Source organism: Gymnoscopelus microlampas (genome assembly GCF_963454915.1).
Source record: "Gymnoscopelus microlampas genome assembly, chromosome: 1".
Classification (NCBI taxonomy): domain Eukaryota; kingdom Metazoa; phylum Chordata; class Actinopteri; order Myctophiformes; family Myctophidae; genus Gymnoscopelus; species Gymnoscopelus microlampas.
In genome coordinates this window covers 32,701,601-32,722,703 of record NC_139962.1, presented here as the reverse complement: position 1 = coordinate 32,722,703, position 21,103 = coordinate 32,701,601, and the positions used below count along the sequence as shown (strand labels likewise).

The 21,103-nt window shown below is 42.2% G+C and overlaps 1 protein-coding gene across 8 annotated transcripts in view; it reads right to left on the bottom strand.

Annotated features, from left to right (window-relative positions):
- Positions 1–21,103, bottom strand: part of myo5aa (myosin VAa) — a 102,739-nt gene that overhangs the window by 62,303 nt on the left and 19,333 nt on the right. For all 8 annotated transcript variants that reach the window (XM_084066044.1, XM_084066045.1, XM_084066047.1 and 5 more), the window contains exons 2-5: positions 7,711–7,821; positions 6,051–6,222; positions 4,813–4,957; positions 3,748–3,904 (exon numbers count right to left, since the gene is read on the bottom strand). In XM_084066044.1, coding sequence (XP_083922170.1) covers positions 3,748–3,904; positions 4,813–4,957; positions 6,051–6,222; positions 7,711–7,821 — 585 coding nt within the window. The remainder of the gene's footprint in view (positions 1–3,747; positions 3,905–4,812; positions 4,958–6,050; positions 6,223–7,710; positions 7,822–21,103) is intronic.

Here is a 21,103-nt window from a genome sequence, read left to right as displayed (position 1 = left end):
ACCCTATGCAATTTTTCGGCTATTGAAAAACAGCCAATCTACAAGCTCACAACACGCTTTGAAAAATGTTTACAAAATCGTTGACGAATCTCTCATAGGGTTGTCCGGCACAATATTTTTCAAATGGGGTCCTAACGACACATCAATTTGGGGGTCCTTGATATGAAAATGCTTTGAGAATCACCGGTGTACAGTACCAATAGGGTTAGGGATTCCATTCCCTGATAAAAAAAAAACACAATCCATCTCAATAGATTCATAAACTACTTTTTATTCAGACTGACCCTCGAGGTGGTTATAAGACAAAACAAACTGTGGACAAAAGGCGGCGGCCATACATTAGAACCCTCCGTCTATAGGACAAAGCTAGTGGCTCTCACACTATGGGTCAGGACATGAAATAGGTCAGTGCACAACAATGCACTAGTGTGTGTTTTTTTAAAGCATATTGGTGCCGTTTAATTAGACAGAGAAGTAGGACAGAGATGAGGCCTGGCTATGACATGGATCTGAACCCATGAAACTGTTACTAGGCCTGTGCTTGATGGGATACATGAATAAACTGCCTGAGCTCCCATGGTGCACAGCAACAGTATTATATCGTCTCTGTCGGGTGCAAACCTCATAGTATGTCCAGAGCAGTTACTTTTCAGGATTCAAATTCAGAAATAGCAAAAGTAGTACATCTAACAAGCTCAAAACGCATGGCTTCGCTACATGCGTCACATTTTGGGTGACGCATGTAGTATGATCAAGCAGGGTGTTCATTTACGAAAAACACACAAAGTTAGAATAGGGAGATAAGAGGTTTCTGCCCGACAGCAACAATATACATTGATAGACAGTGCACGACGCAACCAATCAGAGATTCTTTGGTGTGGTTTAATTACTTAATTTTAGTTACGGTTGGGAAATTATAGTTCTGTGGCTAGGCCTGCCACAGCTACTGTATTACATAATCGCCTGATCGCATTTATTTTTGCATAATAGTCAGAATAATTTATATTCATCAGCACAAATTCATCTGTTGCAAGATATTCATACATTTTCAAACATTTAAAAACAAATGCGGCTAATGTATTAGCGCACAAAGGTGACGTTGTGGGCTTGTAAATCTTCTATTTTTTAATAGCCAACATGTAAATATATTGTGATGCTATATTAACTACTTTTGCCGGGCCCCCCCCCAAAGAACCCCTGGGGGTCCCCGGCCGGACTCCACTTTGAGAACCAGAAGTAATACAGAATGTCCTCAGTGTGGGTCCTGGGATGACACTGGGTGTGTGTGTGTTTTCTTGGCTGGGGGTCTATCTAAGGCTTTCCTGTTGGACTCTGGGGGAATTAAGTCCTGCTAGGTCTGCACACTCCATAGCTGCAGTAAGCATCCTTACATCCACACACACAAGGAAAAGATCGATAGTAGCGCTTGCTGAATCAGTGGGTGGAGTGCGCGCCACACCCACACACACACACACACACACCTCCTTGTGAGCCCGGTTGGCAGGGAGTGTATAAGAGTGCTGAGTTAAGACCAAACACACTGTCAGTGTTTCACTGCAGACAAGGAGGCTTTCTCCAGCCAGATATTCCAATCTACACACACACACACACACACACACACACACACACACACACACACACACACACACACACACACACACACACACACACACACACACACACACACACACACACACACACACACACACACACACACACACACACACACACACACACACACACACACACGGCTGTTAAAACAGCTGATGCAACCTAAAGCACATGCCAAAAAAACATGTCGGGAGAAACAGATTCGACATCATCATCACTGCAGAGAAAGAAAGCCTTCCATTCATCATCCTGCCAGCTTGCTTGTCTCTGATTGGTGGAAGTGGCTGGGATAAGAGTGATGTCATCAGAGAGGGGGAGGGGAGGTGCTGTAGGGTAGTGGCATATGGGCACCAGGGAGATCTATGACCCCCCCCTTCTCCCCCCCTCTGTTATGACACACACACACACACACACACACACACACACACACACACACACACACACACACACACACACACACACACACACAGTGTTTTCACAACAGAGTGACGCCAGAGGGAGAGAGACACAAAGAAGAGAGTGAGGAGATGGAGGAGAGGCAAGCAGAGGTGAAGAAAAGAGAGATGGGGGAAGAGAGGGGGGGGGGGGTACTACAAGATGAGAGGAACAGGATAAAAGAAGAGGGCAAGACAGGAGAGGGGAAAAAATGACCGCAGGAGAGGGGAAGAAAGGCTGAGATAAGACAAGGTTAGAGAGGAGAGGCTCATTTTCAAAGCTAAACATTTTCTCCAATGAGATGAAAGAGTTTTTCTTAAAGGCAGACTAGGTAACTTTGAGCCTAAATTAAAAAACACATATATATATATATATATATATATATGCGCGCGTGCGTGCGCACACACACACACACACACACACACACACACACACACACACCTCTGGCTGCATTTTGGTTTTGTTCCACTTTTTATGTTGACATTCCACTGTTTATATTGACATTCATCCTTTGTAGGGACTGAAAAGTCTGTGGGGGGAGAGGGGGGGCTCAGCCAGAGCTCTTAATTGATCCCTTTGAACTTCAAAGGGGTTGTGCACTGAGTTGATTGATTGGGCCTTTTATTGGGCCATAAAAGTGACAAACTCATTAGTGCTCTCTCGAATCAATGAATGCATCAAAGACAGCAATCACTTTGATACCTGTCAGAGAGGTGAGGGGGGGTGTGTGTGTACACACACCGATCTGAAAAGCTACCTAGTCTGCCTTTAAAGTGTTGAACTCAACTTGCCAATCAACAGGGTTTCGTCTCAGCATCCAGATGGAAGGTTGTATAGCACCTGGGGCTTTATCCTGCTCTGATCTTACCCTAAATCTAGTGGTTCTCAAACCTTGATTATGTCAAGTTCAAGGACCCCCCAAATGTATATGTATTTGGCAGCAGACAATACTAAAGGACACTTATCTAGTCCTTAGTATGCAGACTCTGCCTCCCCTGTGTTTCACTGTTTATTATCATTCAGTCAATTTTTATCTCGCACATAAAAAAAGAATTATATAAAAAATAGAGTAGCTATAAAATGTCGTAAAATGTAGGTTTAGGCCGAGATCTTATCGTTTTGAGAGCATAAAATGTGATGTAGTGACAGATCGTTTAGTGTACAGTATTGGTTCTCAAAGTGGGGTCCTTGGAGGGGTTCCAGCAAAAGTAGTTAATATAGCATTACAATCATTTTAAGCACTTTATCCATTTATATTTTGGATATTCAAAAATAGCAAAGCTTTTTTAACATCTAAAAAAGAATCTTGGACAATTTTGAATAATTTCGATTTAGACACAAATCTCCTCTTCTGGGGGACCCTGACACAAAATATTTTCAGATGGGGGGTCCACAGGTTTATCGAGCACAAAGTGCATGAAGAGATTTTTTTTATTCTTTATTCATTTGTATTAATTTGATTATTTTTAAATCATAGCCATTACAAACTGAGAGAATACAGAATAACGGACCCCATCTGGTAGGACTTGTTATGATACGCTTAAAAACTAATTGTGCAAAAGCACTTCCTGGGGCTGTGGCAGGAGAGAGATGATAAACTCCCTGGAGAGTGTTGTTGCCAAATAAAAGAAGGATGTTTCCACTCCCACATTCCCAAAACAAATACCCTTCTTGAAATGTTTAGTTTTCTTTTTTTTTTACCTCCATGATGGGGTTGGATGCCAGGACCTTCTCCTCCACGTTGGCCTCGCTGGCAGCGCCGCTGACCGTGGCAAAGTACCTCATGGCGTACTTGGCAGAGACGGTCTTCCCCGCGCCAGACTCCCCGCTCACTATGATGGACTGGTTCCTTTCATCCCTGACGGAGAACAAAGACGTGGAACAGAAGAATGAGGGAAAAGAAGTTAATCGTGTGGATGCTAATACATATATTTACTTTAGATAATTACACACAACAACTGTTGTGTATAGGTTGTTGTTACTGGCTGTGTATATACATTGCATATCATTGCCTGTCGGGCAGAAATCTCTTATCTCCATATTTTAACTTACTGTGTTTTTATGGTAAATTAACGTCCTACTTGATCACACAAAAGCATAAAAATAGCAGATCTACAAGCTCGAAGCGCAGGGCGAAGCGCCGCGTTTTGAGCTTGTAGATCTATTTCAGAACCTGGCGCTGTCCACTGGCTTTTCTTATAATGGAGAGAGTCGTGTCCAAAAACAATGAGATAACGGAGAAAATCATAATCCCCTAAATGTAGTACCTGAGCGTCGACATGGCGTGCGTGTGTGCGTGTGCGTGTGTGTGTGTGTGTGTGTGTGTGTGTGTGTGTATGTGTATTCTGCCCGAACCCGACCCTACCCAACCCGACGTTTACGGACTGGGCCGAAAATGTATGCTAATTAGTCGGGCCGGGCCGAGTTGAGCCTCAGTTTGTTGGGGGTTTTCGGGCCTAACATTATGGTAATTGTTCGGGCCGGACAATTTTCAGGAACTCTACGTGGGGGGCAGCAGATACAGACCGCATAGTAGCTGGCTCCTGCAGATAATGCTTGTGCAAGGTTGTGTGTGTGTGTGTGTGTGTGTGTGTGTGTCCGTGTATGTGTGTCCGTGTATGTGTGTGTTAGACAGACCCAGCGAGAGACCGCCAAGCTATTTCTGTCTCAGCTCTGACCTACAAACCCTGGGAAGAAAAGGGGGGGAGGGGGGGGGGGGGGTAAGCAACAAGGAGCCAACACACTCCTCAGGTAACACACACACACCTGGCCATCTGCTTGTATGCCTCCTCTCCCACAGCGAAGATATGTGGATCCATGTCGCCCATGTTCTGTCCACTGTAGGCGTTAATGATGTCTGTACCGTAGATCTGGAGTGTCTCATAGGGATTGATGGCAACCAGCACGATCCCTGCAACACACACACACACACACACACGCACGCACACACACAGGGTATGAGCTTCAAGAATGATACAGATACAAGCAGCGAAATGTTGGTGGGACAACGATACAATATAATAACAATATTATTATAATGACATGCTCAGATCTGGTATTTTTTGTTATTTGTTTAAGATTTCAGAACATTTCTGAACATATTCTAAATTGTTTTAAACCCTAGCCCTATATTATTATTATTTTATTTTTTTTACAATTTCACACATGCAAATTAGGGATGCAGGAGTTAAGTGCTTCCACAGAACGGTGACCTTGTGAGAGGTTACTGTCCTCGTCACACAGGCACAGATCTTTTAATTTGAAACAAGGCTTCTCGGCCGAGGCGAGTGATAAAGTTACACCATCGCTCATATATAATATAATTGAAGAGCCCTGCGGGCATAACTGCAGACTGTGGAGCCGCTGTTGTTCACGCATTAGCATTTTCAAAGAATAACGGCCAGTGAGGAAAACTCCAACACTCTGCCGGCCGACCAATGGGTTGATCCTGTTGAAGACTCAGGGGTCTTCAACAGGGGGTCCGGGACCCCTAGGGGGTTCTCAGAGTTACTACAGGGGGGCCGCCAAAACTTATTTTGTTTTCTTTTAACATTAACCACTTGAACCCTAGCATCCCTATTCTGAGGGGAACATTGGCAGAAAATAGCAGATTAGCAGAAAAGCTCACAACGCCTCGCAGCGCTTGTAGATCAGCCATTTTTGGCAAAGAGGTTTGGTGTAGACAGAAAAAAAGGAGCAAACCAAGTACAGAGCCAAAGGTCAAGTGTACTAAGTATTGAGGCTTTAACTGGTTAAATGTCTGAAATAAACAAAGAACATTAATTTACACAACACTGATAATAGTAAATGAAGCTATCTAAGTAAGCTATCTATGTAAAATTTTACATAGATCTGCTTCATCTTCTCTCAGCTAAGGGGTCCTTGGCCTAAAAAAAATTGAAGACCCCTGGTGTAACTTCACCGGTCAGTGTGTGTATGTGCGTGTGGGTGTGCGTGCGGGTGTGCGTGTGCGTGTGCGAGTGTGAGAGAGTGTGTCTGCCTACCGCAGTACGTGTAGATGAGCTTGGAGTCCATGAAGCGGACTTTGAGGTTGTGCAACACGGCAGGCTCGTGGAGGTAGCTGAGCGCTGTGAGGTCATTCTCGCCCACCAGGATGTCTGGGTTCCGCAGGTAAGGCAGGTTCTTTGTCTTGGGGTCCAGCTTGTGTTCCAGGTCCTGATATTAAACACACAAGAGAACATCAACTCAGCAAGGAGGATCGAACAGTTTCACACACGGCAACCATTTTGCTCAGACTTCATAACATTTCTAACAAGCATCCAAAAGCTGTGATACCAATTCAAATAAAGCGTTAAAATCTATGACTTAGTAACAATGGCATATGATTACTGACTAAATAGCTCTAAAAATATATATATGTATATATATATATATGTAATATAAAATATATATAAGTGGTGGGAGGTTTGTGGTGAGAGTGTTGTCCATCAGCCTCATCTCCTGGTGTGGTTTGGTATCTGACAACCTTTTTCAAGCAAATGAGATTAATTTAAATGAAATGACAGATTTAAAGATAATGTGAAATCACTGATCAGGGCCCAATGTAAGCTGATGTGTTTGATTAATAGAGAATGTGGCCCTTCAAAAAGAGCATTATTTATTATGTTATATTTCGCCTCTGTCGCGTGGACACCTCATATGTCGGGTGGAAACCTCATACTGTATGTCCAAAACCGTTTTCAGGATTCTAATAAAAAAATATCAAAAGTAGCAGATCTACAAGCTCAAAACTCGAGCTTGTGGAACTGGTACTTTTGATTATTTTGTGTGACGCTGTAGTATGATCAAGTAGGTGTTAATTAACGAAAAAAGTTAAAACACAAAAAGTTAGAATATGGAGATAAGAGGTTTCTGCCCGACAGCAACGATTTGAGATTGTGTGTTCAATGTCACTTCCCAACTGACCAGAGTTTGGATGATGTTTTAATGAGAATGTATGGAGGTAAAAGCCGACTTGCAGTTCTGGTGTGAAATTTTCACAATCCCAGGATACACGACGGAAAGAGATGTGAATGCACAATTAACACCTTATTTCATACAGTATGTGATGCCTTCCAATCCATAGACGCACAGCCACTATAGGCTTGTAGCATCACCCGAAGCTATGTGTTAATGGCTTTATATCTCATGGGACAGACTCTTTAACACATGTGATGATGGTAAATGTTAAGTCGGAACTGTATGGAGGTAACTGTTTGTATTCTAAGCAGAGGAATTTAATTAACAATATTTACGACTCCTCAAGGCATCTGGAAGGTCTTGTCTATTGAGAGAGCTAATGCTAACGTCAATAAGATATAATGAGATGCAGTGTGTCGTGTTTGAGAGAGAGAGAGACAGAGACAAAGAGACAAAGAGACAAAGAGACAGAGAGACAGAAAATATACAAGAAAAGTGAGCAGGGGTGAAATTGATTGTTACGGAGCCAGACTGAGTTAAGCCTGATTTATATTTATTTATTTCTATATTGTACAATCGTAGCAGTGTAGCAGTTCTACAAGCTCACATTGCGTCGCATCTGCAACGCGTTGTGAGCTTGTAAGTTGTAGGTCTGCTATTTTCGGCATGCGACACCAACAGAACATAAATCAGCTAGAGGAAAAAAAGTCCTCTCCTTCTGTTCCTTCCCTTCCTTCTCCTTACCGTTCCATCCTCCAATACCAGCTGCAGGGAGCTGTCGCCATTTTTGTAGTTCTTTGATAGCTCAGCCGACTTCCAGACTTCCTCTGCATCGGGAATCCACACCCGAGCAAACTGAGTGGAAAAATGGAGAGAGAGAGAAAGAGAACTTTACTATAAATTATCAGAGACAGAAAAAAGGAGACAGAAAAACCCTGCTAACCACCAATGTAAAAAACTAACTAGAAGGAAATGGAATGTCTGGTCACTGTATGACAGGAAAGTTGGTTCAAGGGGGTTCAAATCAATGTTCAAGAACACCTTGAACGCCCTTGAGGTTGAGACAGATCCCCTCAAACATGAAAAGTAATCCTGTACAATTATGAAATACTGAATAATGGTCACGCATGCCACCATTTATTGTGCATGCATAATCAATTTGACCCACTTATCTACACCAATTATTCGAATAAACCTTTACAAAAAAAACGTTTAAAACAGCACTGACAGAGAAATAAATTGTTTTGCACATCACCAATCAGAGCCTTTATCAGTGTTCATGTTGTTCAGATGTTGGTTCAAACTACAAGAGGTTTAATGATCTCTCTTCCTTGTAGTTTTCTGTGGGTGAAATCATGTCCACAGAGTGGAATTCAGCACCGCATTGAGGAACGTGGAGAACCCTGCACATACTGTATGGCAGTGGTTCCCAAACTTTTGACCCAAAAGATAAATTAGACCCGAGCCCCCATTGTGAGCTTGCAGATCTGCTATTTTCACTACTTCTTAAACTCCTTAAAACATTTTTCATTTTATTTATGAAATACATTTGAAATAATATATTGTTACAATCCTTTGGTCTAGGGGAAATGAAGGATTGTCACATACAGGTTGGAAAGTGAAGTCTGGTTTTTATTGACCATTTTCTTTTCTCTTTTCGTGTTAGAATTGCATGATTTGACAAAGCATGAATTATTTTATGACATGATTTTCAACACTTGATTTTCAACATGATTCTAGACATTAAGTAGAAAATAGTACCTGGCCCAAAACAATAAATAAACAAACCAACCTAAACCTAACATTGCTTTTAAACCTCTCAACTGTCCTAGTATGAAATAAAAATTACATGAGAAATCTAATCTAACTACCGGTACTCTAGTTTAATCTGAATCAAAAGTTGGCATTTACAAAAAGCTGGCGCCACAATACCATCTCCACAACAGTGTTTGATCAAAGTTAAGATGTCTCAAGGATCTTTAGCAGTAGCAAGCCCAAACTGTAAGTTAGGCTGCTCTACCACTATTTAGTGGGTTCAAACAACTCAAAGGTGGACCCAACCCACCACTAACTAATACATAACTTCAGAAAGACTTGCACTTCAGCAAGCTTAATGAAGTTTAAACTGAGTACACATAGGAACTGGTAAATTATATAAACATAGACACAATATGGCAGGCGAGCAGGGGACAGCACTACTCCAAGTACTGACTAAGTCCTCAGGTGTTTGATGTCTTTAAATATCAACCCCAACCAATCACCGGAAGGGCTGATGGGTGGCATCCAGCACTCGGCAGATAGGCAGCACCTGGAAGTAACCACACCCACTCACAGTCCCACTCTCTGACATACACACTCTACTGTCACTCTTCCACAGACACACTACTGACACATGTAACATATATACATACATATTTTAAATGTAGGAAACGGACAAAAGGTGATATTTCCTCGCAACCCATAAAATGGGTCAGCAACCCAAAGATGGGTCCCGACCCACTGTTTGGGAAACAGTGCTGTATGGTGAAAGCCTACTGTACGTCAGTGGTCCAAAGAGACCTATAGTCCAGGGGCCAAGCCATATTTTGGTACCACCTAAGGTGACCGTAAAGTTTTTGTATTTTTGTCTTCCTACATGTCTCTAGTTTATATTTTGGTATGATAACCCTTCCAATCTTGTAGCTTAATGGCAGTTATCACTACCTACTGGCTAATGTATCCGGTAGGAGACACAAAGTAGAATCTTTGTGTCTCCTACACCCGGGCATCAAATTATTGCGACAAAAAACAAAATATATCCATGTATTCAAGGCTTCATGGGGTGTGCAATTGATAGAAAATAAATCATTTTTTGGGTGAACTCCTCTTTAAGTTTCCCAGGGGGACTCTCTACCCATTCAGCTATGACCACCCTAGACCGAAGGAGGGTCAACTTTTACAAGCTTATGGAAAGCAGTCTTTTTGCAAACACCAAAAATCTGAGAAGTTATCAATTGCACACCCCATGAAGCCTTGAATACATGTATATATTTTGTTTTTTGTCACAATAATTTGATGCCCGGGTGTATTTCCGGTAGGAGACACAAAGATTCTACTTTGTGTCTCCTACCGGATACATTAGCCGGTAGGTAGTGATAACTGCCATTAAGCTACAATATTGGAAGGGTTATCATACCAAAATATAAACTAGAGACATGTAGGAAGACAAAAATACAAAAACTTTACGGTCACCTTAGGTGGTACCAATTTGTGAAAATATCAGTGTTGGCCCCTGGACTACTACTCTTGGAGAGCTTTTCCAGCTTTTCTAATGTAGCGGCTAACACCAAGATGACTGGAGGGGCCAAATCTTCAACCAAAACTACTTTGAACCAGAAAAAACAAAGCAAGCATTGTTTGTTCACCCATCAAAGTTACACACTGGATCTGGATGACAATTCTAAAGACAGACTACTTAGTGAGGGAAAGATCTCCCCAGTATGTTGATAAATACCCAACCTGAGTGAATGCTGGCGCACACGCAGGTCACTATGTCATGACCTGGCCTAGTAATACAATGACAAAAAGGAGGTACGACGCGGTTTTAAAGTGGAAAAAGTAATACAATACAATTATTTACAAAATAAATAACAATAAACTGAAATATACAACAGAGAATAATACGAAGTGTTCGTCAGTAAGAGCAGTAGTGTTCAGCAGCAATGTGTGGGTGTATGATATAGATGTAATGTGGTGTAGAAATAGTTTAACCAAAAGGCAATGCCAAAAAAAAAAAACAGGCTGGTGAGCTGAGGAGTTTAACCCATTAAGACCAGGAATGCATCTGTGTGTCATTTTTAGATTTCTTTGGCTATTCAAAAATAGCAGATATACAAGCTCATAGCGCGGAACCGAGTGCGACCGAGTACGAGCTTGTAGAGCTTCTTTTCTTATTATTTAAAAAACATTTTTAAAAAAAATCAAAGTTCAAGTCAAATAGTTTTTTATTTTGTCAAAATAATTCCATTAAAAAAAATACTTTTAAAAAGTTGTGAAAATAGCACAACTACAAGCTTGTAGATCGGCTCTTTTCACTAGCTTGTGCATCAGTTGATGTTTTATTAACTGGAAACTCTGGGAGTGGGAGTACCAGTGACAACCAGGAACAGACTGGGGGACGACCACGTAGAGTGTGGTGACATCTGGAGAGACAGAGGACGGCCGGAGAGACGGCGACCCGGGGGGGAGAGGGTTGGCAGCCCAAACCACTTCTTCCGTGAGGAAGAACCAAAAGCGACAGACTGCGGTAAACCTGCAAGGAGGGTTTAATCCATCAAGGCAGAATGGGATGTGCCCAGCAGCAACGACGACGCAACGCACAGAAGAATGCTCACTTCTGGTCAAACAAAGGAAGAGTCAGGCCCGGAGGCAACCCACAGTGCCTAGAGCCTCCTAGTGTCGCCAACACCTGCTGCAAAATCTTACCTAACCTGGCCTGGCATTGGCCGGACTGATAGCATGGATTCACTCACACACGTTCCAAGTGTGAGTGGATCCGCGTTGTCGATCTGGCTAGTGCCAGGCTAACCCTAACCCCTAATTAGCCCAAGAGACAGTGGGGGCAGTAGCATGCCACTTGGACACAGGCCGGGGGGTCTGATCAACCTTGGTCGGGTCGCCTGGAGGAGGGTGTCTGTTGCAAGGCCCGAAACACCCAGTGACTTCAGGAAATAACACTGATGAATCTGTGTCCAAGTTTGTGCATCAGTTGATGTTTTATTAACCGAGTCCCGGGGAGGCATCAAATTTCTCTTTTGGGTCTCGAGCTAAAACGTTTGGGAACCACTGACATGACTAAAGAGGATGTGACAACTACACTAAATTACTGTAGACTGTCAATGCAAACAGAAAGGCCTGCCCAAAAATCAGGAGTGAAACATTGGAATATCTACCGACAAACTACCAAGGACTTTAACAGTAAAGACAAACAAACTGAGATCTCTCAACAAAAGGACTGAAGTTACTTCAAATAAGGATCCCTCTCATTTCATCTGGACTGAATAGCCCTTAACATAAGAGTGTTAACTATACCAGAAATGTACTCATTTAATGTATATGTGATGCCCAACATGACCTAACTTGCTCTAAGAAAAATAAAATAAAAAGAAAGTTTAAAAAAAAAAGAAGAAAGGTTCGCTTAGTAAGAGGTTGGAATAAAATGAAGAAAATTTGCCAAGAAACATTGGGGCTGTTAATGGGACTTGAGTCTATTACAATGTATTCAGTCACTTTCTCTTGGCGTTTTCATCTCTAATTTTAAACAGTTCTCCCTGCATTGACACAGGCCTAGAATAATTAGCCTAAAGGTTTATTTTTTTCCATGATGAACATAATGACTTACATTACAAATCGCCCATTCATCGTCGCTATTATGAAGTATTTACGATGTGTTGCACAAAAGTTGCACCATGACAATTTCACAATGTAATTGCACGTGTGTGTGTGTGTGTGTGTGTGTGTGTGTGTGTGTGTGTGTGTGTGTGTGTGTGTGTGTGTGTGTGTGTGTGTGTGTGTGTGTGTGTGTGTGTGTGTAAAATGGATAACTTAAGTACAACTAATTTCATCATGTCTTAACAACGAGAATGGCAAGAAACCAAACTGGCCTGCTCTTGTTTAGGTTTGTCAATGTGCACCACAGCACTTTTGTACAGGAATAATTAAATACAGCTGTGTATTCCAAATTCAACTCTGATATGACGTATATTGACCACAGAGTTCAGCTTTACTTCCAGTGGTCAGCATTTCAACGTCTTGAGTGTTCACTGTGTCCAGTGACCAGTGACAACTTAACCGTTTTCAACCTGGCGTGCCCATTGCTGAAAATTGTAAAAGGAAAATAAAATGAATAAAACATTTGTTTTACATTTTGAAAGTATAAAATAGGGCCATTGTACTCAATGCACCCTCAACATACAATACATAGAATACATTACATATCAGCAACAACACTAAAAGCAATAATGCAGAAAAGAAATGGGGGTGACGGTGCTCCCATGGGGCTACTTCCGTGGAGCTCGCTGAGGGAGTGCGTTGTTTGACTCTCTGGGGGCAAGCTAGTAGGGGATAAGATGATCTAAATCCAATTATAATTTGAGGACAGCCATGTTTTCAGGTCGGTTTTTAATGTGGATGCGGATTCAAAACGTTTAAATTTTGGCTGTTGGTAGAGCATTCCCAATTTTGGTGGCAGTGCTGTTTAAAACAAACACAACTGCTTGGAGTAACTATTTGACACCGAATCCTTCCACATGAGTTCAACTTGACTGCCTCGACTCTGGATACAAAGTCGCCTTGTCAATACGCGGCTTCTTAGGGAACTCAAACTCTACTGGTAAAATGATTTGATCCCAGCTAATGTGACCAGTGGCAGTTAGCCGGGGGACCAGACAAATCTGCGAGTGCAAAAAAAAATTGCACTCTGCGATTTGGGTCTGGCACCGCTCCATAGAGAATCCATTTCCTGCTCCAGAAGACGTGAGTGACCAATCAGGGCCCAGTATTTGAATATGAGAGACTGTAATTGGTAGTTGGTTGTAGGTCTAACCAATTGCGTCGAGGGCAATTGTTTTGATCCCGCCCCTTGGGAAAAATAACTTCCTCATGGAAGCACCAGACTGACAGACTCATATCCACGCAGTGATATAGTCTGGCTACGCGAGGCTAAGTGGCAGTAGGACACACTGGGTTGTGTGTTTTCATAGTCCAGACTCCAGACTGTTGGGTCACTGATCATATGGTAACCTTACAAAGACCAGATCATGAAGTGTGGATCGTGAATCACAAGAATGCAACTGTAATGAGCGTAACTATGAACTATAACTCATAACATGGTCTCTCTCTCTCGCTCTCTCTCTCTCTCTCTCATACACACACACACACACACACACACACACACACACACACTCATTCATATAAATACACATCTCTATGGATCCCCTTGGGGCCACAGGCTATCAGCTGATGGCAACTATGTGGAAAAATAATGATGAAAACAGTCAGTCACATGGCTGAGTACTCTCGCTGCAAGCACATGCATGCATGCATTCGCGCATGCGCGCACACACACACACACACACACACAAGCTTTACTGTATGTTAACGGCACACAGTAATGGCAATAAGACCTAACGACCAGGGCTGCAACATTTAATCAAACTAATCGATTTAATCTATTATAAAATAAATAATCAAAATTCGATCCCTATTTTGGGTACGTCATTACAGGTAAAAAGTGAAAATAGCCGATCTACAAGACAATAGTTTTTCAGCCCTACTTAAAACCTGCTTTATGTTACAGAGTAGAGAGATGAGCTGGCCTTGCAGTTAGTCAGCGCCAGTAGGTTGCTGGTTTGGAGCCAGAAGTCAGCACGTTAGTCCGGGCTCAGGGCTAACTCACTGCTGTCACACAGGGCTGCAGCTTCATTAAAACACTTTCACCCTGGTGTCCCTATTGTGAGCATGGCATTATTGGTGAAAATGTTCCAAATTCCCTGTGATATGCTATTCCAAAAATAGCATATCGTTGTTGTTGGGCAAACCTCATAGCTCCATATTTTCATATATATTTTTTTGTTTTGGACATATGAGGTTTCCACCCGACAGAGACGATATCACCTAGCTCACAACGTGACGCATTATGAGCCTGTTAGATCTGCTATTTTCCAATAGCCTAAGTATAAGTGGTTAAGAGTACATTGCTCATGGTTTAAATAAGGAAAAGCTGGATTTAGGCTAATACCACTTTATTTTACCAGAGATTACATCAAAAACTCATTTAGGTCCCATGTACCTATTAGCCATATTTACCTGCTAATCCATATTACCCTTTTCATATGCAAGATTACATTTATTTTTAAGTTATAATTTAGTTGTGAAAAATCAAATTTGTAAATCTAGTTAGTCACGTCCACCTGATTTAAGCAACCCGCCATGGCCGCCACAGACAAATTCCTTGTGAGTTCCAAACATAGTTTACTTCACCTTTAACACTCAGCTTTCATTTCAAACTGAGTACTGTGCTGAGAATAGCCTGGCTCCTCTAATCTTAAACAAACATCCATGTTACTCGTAATAAAGGTTACATCAAGGTCACATAAGGACAAGGATGTAAGTCAAGGATGGCAGTGTTCTTTGATAAGGTGGAGGACTTCACAACTCTCCCCAACTTCTTTATGTTGTAAATACTAGGGCGATACCCGTTGGGAACACAACACCTCTGGACCATTGTACCCATTGTCAGAGTACTTAGTGCAGTGCAGTACCATTTATCACAGTACTTGGAGGTCCATCTACAGCAGTGGTTTTCAACCCTTTTCATATCAAGGTCCATTATTTATTCGGCACTAGAGCCACAGACCATTCATTTGATGAGATTTATATTAAATAAATATTTTGTTATCGTTAGATACGATTTTGTACACAATTCCATGCTGAATTGATATTATATGAGAGACAACAGGCAAACTTTGATCAAAATAACAATTATTTAATTAAAGAAATGCAGCTGTTTAACAATTGAGACAACAAACAATTTATTTTCATTTGTAAAACTAGAAAATGTGCTCCTTGGAGCACAGGTCTCCGCCAGTACTGTTCCTGATTAATCCTTGTCTTACCTATTTATATTACATATTGTCACGTGTCACTTGACCAATGTTAGCTTGGCTGAGACGGACACACACACGGAGGGTAAAACTCTCCTGGCGGAGACAAAAAATCACACCCCATTCATATTTAGAAACAACAGTGGTCATCACAGTGATGGAAGCTCACTTCAAAAAATATAAATTATTTTTTGAAGTGCGTGGTGAAATTTATAGGTTTTTATTTCATCATGCTTCTCGCTAGCCAATCAAAGCACTGGTGACAACATATTGTCACGTGTCACGTGAAGCTTGACCAATGTTAGCTTGGCTGAGACGGACACACACACGGACGGACGGAGGCGAAAACATACTCTCCACCATAAATTATGGCGGAGACAATGAAACCAAATGGACCAGTAAGCGTCCATTTGGTTACCAACTCCATCATTTAGCTGGGGACCACCTGGAACCCCCTCAAGGACCACTGGTGGTCCCCGGACCACTGGTTGAGAACCACTGGTGATCTACAAGTATAACATCATATTGATGACATCAGGTATCTCCATATATGGGCATATCACACACACACACACACACACACACACACACACACACACACACACACACACACACACACACACACACACACACACACACACACACACACACACACACACACACACACACACACACACACACACACACACACACACACACACACACAGTGCAGTTGCCACCTGTCTCTCAACACCTTTAAATGTTTTCAAACACAAAGTCTTACACAGAGTCAGCCAGGCACACAGACTAGACATGTCAACACCAATCATGATCTGCTAAACAACAGATCAAATGAGACGCTCTCATTTGGTTCAGTGAGCAATAAAACAGGTACAGCTGCCTAGACTGGATAGAAGATGTATGAACAAGACTAGAGGCCGACACATGCCAGATTTTCAGGGTCCTAGACCGGTGGTTCGAGACCCAAAAGAAAAAGTCTCCTCGGGACCCAAAGCAGTGGTGGGCTTGTAGATTGGCTATTTTCACTACTTATTTTTTTAATGAAATTTCTTAGATTTTTAAAAATATCAGAATTATTATTTTTTGAAAAATTGTAGGAAACAAAAAACAACAACAAAAAGGGAAATTAACTTGTGATCCATAAAAATGCGTCCGTGACACAAACATGGGAGAAATCTTGAACACAACATAAGATACATGAACAAAAACACAGATAAACTGATAGTGCTGGCTAGTGCATCAACCTTGTAATCACTATGTTCCTGGACTGACCTCTTCAAAAGACTTTCTCATAAACCACTCTCCTATGCAGGGGGGCTGCATGTTACACTGTGTGACGTACACCTCTGCGTAGGAGACTGCTCATAAACCACAGCCGTCTAGTGTTTGGCCATCGCCTTGGCAACTGCAAGCAATGCCAGTATGTTGCCCACTTTTAACTATAGGGGGTGCTTTAACAGGATTATGTGTCAATATAGCAAATGATTAACTGTTGAAAGTTAAGTTGTGCTGTCCCAATTGTAAATTAACCCTACAAATAACTGGTCTGCACAGATTAGCTTTTTTTTAAGCAGAATTTACAATTTTACTCTCAGTGAGTGCATTGAGACTTAAGGAACCCTAACCCAAAAACAAAAGGGTCAACTGCGGTCCCAAAAGGAGAGTCACAACGAGACACGTTAAGAGCGTGTACATGTACATCTGTGACATTATAGTGCTAGTTTTACTATAGGCTACTAGTTTTATCGCACCAGCACCAACCTGGGCCTGCATGAGGCAGTGGCAGGAACACCAAGATGACATCTCCTCTAGCAGCGCCTCCGTGTCATTGTACTGCTATATTCTTTGTCTTGAAAAAGTGTCTTAGTACTAGCTAGTAGCTAATCACACACACACACACACACACACACAGGGAGGAGAAACCAAAACTTTGATTACGTTAGTTTTTTATCAACAATAACATAATATTTTAGATTGCTTTAGTGCATGTACTGCCCCGGATCTTTAAAATAATGAATAATATTCATAATCATCATATTTTTATTTGCTTTTTAATAAAAATAAATCCAGGGCTTACCAGACGAGATCCGGGGCTATAGCCCCGAACGCCCATATCTAAAATCACCACTGCGAAGGGATTTTGAATGTATGTGTGTGTATTGTCTAAGCACCTGGACCAACGGATGTGCGTGCACTACCTTTTTCATCATTTTGAATGTATGAGCCTCGCTGAGGTCCTGATTGTTCCTTTGACTTTAATGTTGCAAATACCTTCTGTCGCAGCGAACCAGACTCGAGCCTGATTTACACTTTGTCGTATGGCGGTGTGTTGCGTGGCAAAAATTTTAGATACACACAATGTACTGAATGGCGATGCGTTGTGAGCTTGTAAATTGGCTGTATTTGGTGTAGAGGGAAAATAGTATAGACCCCTGGGGGGCCCCGTTCAAGAGGGTACTCCTCAATACTTTATCCTTACTTTATCCAACATGACGCTTTGTGAGCTTGGCTATTTGCATCGTATAAATCAGGCATCAGTCTGACAGCACCGCACAGCGATGCAGCGCTGACAACCTGGCCGGCGCATTGCTCAGAACGTTCCATGGGAAAAGCATTGTGGTTTTGTTTGCGTAAACCGCTGCTCGTGGTGATGTCGTCATGAAGGCACAAAGAGACCTCATTGTACCGCGGGAGATAATTTGATCATGCGCCAAGCAGATGTATCAATTAGGTCCACGACTACGTCATGGCCGACTAGCTAGATCATGACATCATGTTCTTACAAGAGAGAGGGAGGTAGAGGGGCATGTCATTCAATTAGATAAGATTATAGGTCTGACTGAATTGACTTTTGTGTGAGGACTGATAAAGTACTGTCACAGAGTCAGAGTGAGAGACAAGAGAGAGAGAGAGAGAGAGAGAGAGAGAGAGAGAGAGAGAGAGAGAGAGAGAGAGAGAGATAGATAGAAGAGCTGCTGACCAATGCTATGCAGGTAAGACAAAGAGAGAAAGAGAGAGAGAGAGCGAGAGAGAGAGAGAGAGAGAGAGAGAGAGAAGAGCTGCTGACCAATGCTATGCAGGTAACATGTTTTTGGCACCTAGTGTCTCAAGTTGAAACAGTTTCAACTTTGTGCGAAGTGCAGTGCTGATCGATGTCAATCTAGAGCCCTGCCAAGTTGCCAACCAAATCAATAGAAGTAAATGGTAAATTAAAATGGTAAATGATGCTTTTATGATGCCTGCATTACATTCACCCACTCACACACACACACACATTCACATACCGACGGCGGAGGAAACCATGCAAGGGAGGCACCAGCCTGCTCATCGGGAGCAGTTATGGTTTCAGGGTCCTGCTCAAACACCTCGACAATAACCCAAGGAGAGCCAGGGATCAAACCGGGAAAACTCCGGTTTCCCAAGCAGACACTACCTTCCCAAGCGGACACAACCTGAGACACTGTGGGTGGAGGTGGAGGAGTGAAGCAGAGCTGCGCTGGTCACATGGCAACTAACATGGACAGTGCTGCTTAACCCCGCTCTCTACATCACTTTATAATGTTGGTACCCATCTCTTCTTCTACAATGTATTTCTCTTCCATCCTCTCTGTCTCTCTATCACTAACCATTCAACCCCCCCCCCACACCCAGTCTCTCTCCCTTTCAATCTCTCAGGTAAATGTACATGTTGTCAGTAACTTGGACTTTATGGACAACTTCAATCAATTCCTTTTATCAATGCCGCATGTTTTTTCTGACAGTTGCTCATTGAAACAAAACAATGACGTCTAGTGTCTATGCTGCTGTTTTAATACTGTGTTTACACTCAGAAATAATAAAAACAGTTGAAAACCTGGATTGAAAATTGATCAGAAATTAAAATGCGAATCGATGAAAAATCGGACCGATCAGCAGAATCGCTAATTAGTAGGGTCATTTTTGGCACTTCCGTGACCGCGGAGAGCAAAGGTCCGTTTCTCAATGGATTTGTCATCTAGGAGGGTTATTAAACAAATTTGGCCGGGGTGTGTTTTTAAAAGGGGCGGGGAAACTTTGTGAGAGACCAAAATCCAAAATGGCTGCCATGAAAATGAACTTTTTAATGGTTTGACTTACAATGATGCACAATACACGGTTCCAGACCTTATTTTGGTCAAGGAATACATATTTGGTGTTTACATAGTGATTTGACCTATTGTTGACCTTCAAATACAAGATGGCTGCCAATTATGAGCTCCAAAAGGCTTTTTTTCAAAATCGTCACAGAGCCTTCTTATTAGGCTCTAATGAAAGCTCTGCTCATGATGAGTTGAATAATATACAGTATAAGTACACAGAAGTAATCTCTGAGGTCAATAAAGTCAATGTTTGTGTGTAAACAACATAGTTACTGATTTGCGGTTTCCCATTAGATAGGGTCTCAGTAGCCTACTGAGAATATGTTCATCCCATCACATTTTCATGATGAACCAAAATTAAATTAGCACTATAGCCTAACATAAAAGAGTATTCTGCATGCAAAGCTAGAAAGGTTAGTTGCTTGAGGTGAATTTAAAGGTCAACTCATTTGTCACCCTTATTTTGTAGTATTGCTCCCAGTGTTTCCTGTCTGCCTACTTACTTTTACCTGCCTTGTCTAACCAGTCTTGTGATTGTGTCAGTGTTTCCACCTGTGTCCTCTTAGCCCCCCAGCCTATCCCAGTGTTGATTGTCTGTTGAGTTCACCTGTGTCCTGTTAATCGCTGTCTATTTAAGCCCTGTGTTTGCACGGTATCCTTGTTGGTCTGTAGACCTTTGTCATGTGAGGTAGTTAGTCCTTGTTCTTTGTGCTCAAGAATCTTGTACAGTAGATTTTGGATAAGAATCTCTCTCCAGAGCAGGATGCACTGCCGCAAGTCCCGTCTGTAATGCTTGGTCTACCAACCCCTCCACTACTACCCCTGCTGTAACCAGAGCCCTTGAATCGTTTGTAGATGGCATATATGTAGGACATCAGCTGGTGGAAAGGTACGAGGATTGGGAGGATGTCCTTGAACATTTCTGGATTCTCCGCCTTGAGCTGAGTGAGCCAACAAGAAAGGAGAATGGAATATTCTTCTGCCACATGGCCTCCACACCATGATGTCATTCACCACTGACTTGCTTGGAGGTTCATTGTATGTTGTGTGGTAATAAGGCTTGTACCATGATTGTCTACACGAGACAGTGCATGTATCAGAGCGAGCACGCTGCGGAACTGACCCATCTACTCTTGCTACTAGTGGGGCATCTGTACTGGCAAAACTTTGTCAGTTCTGCACACTTCTGCTTTAGCTGTGCAGAGATGGCCTTCTTCTTGGTGAGTGTTTCACCAGTCTCTTCGCCTGGTTTCTTTTCATAGCTCTCTAGCTGCACATACTGTACATGACATTTGTTCGATGGACTCCTGTAGAGTCACCTGTCATAGTGTCGATCTTGAAGTTGTCATTGTCGATGATCACGATAGCTGGCTTGCT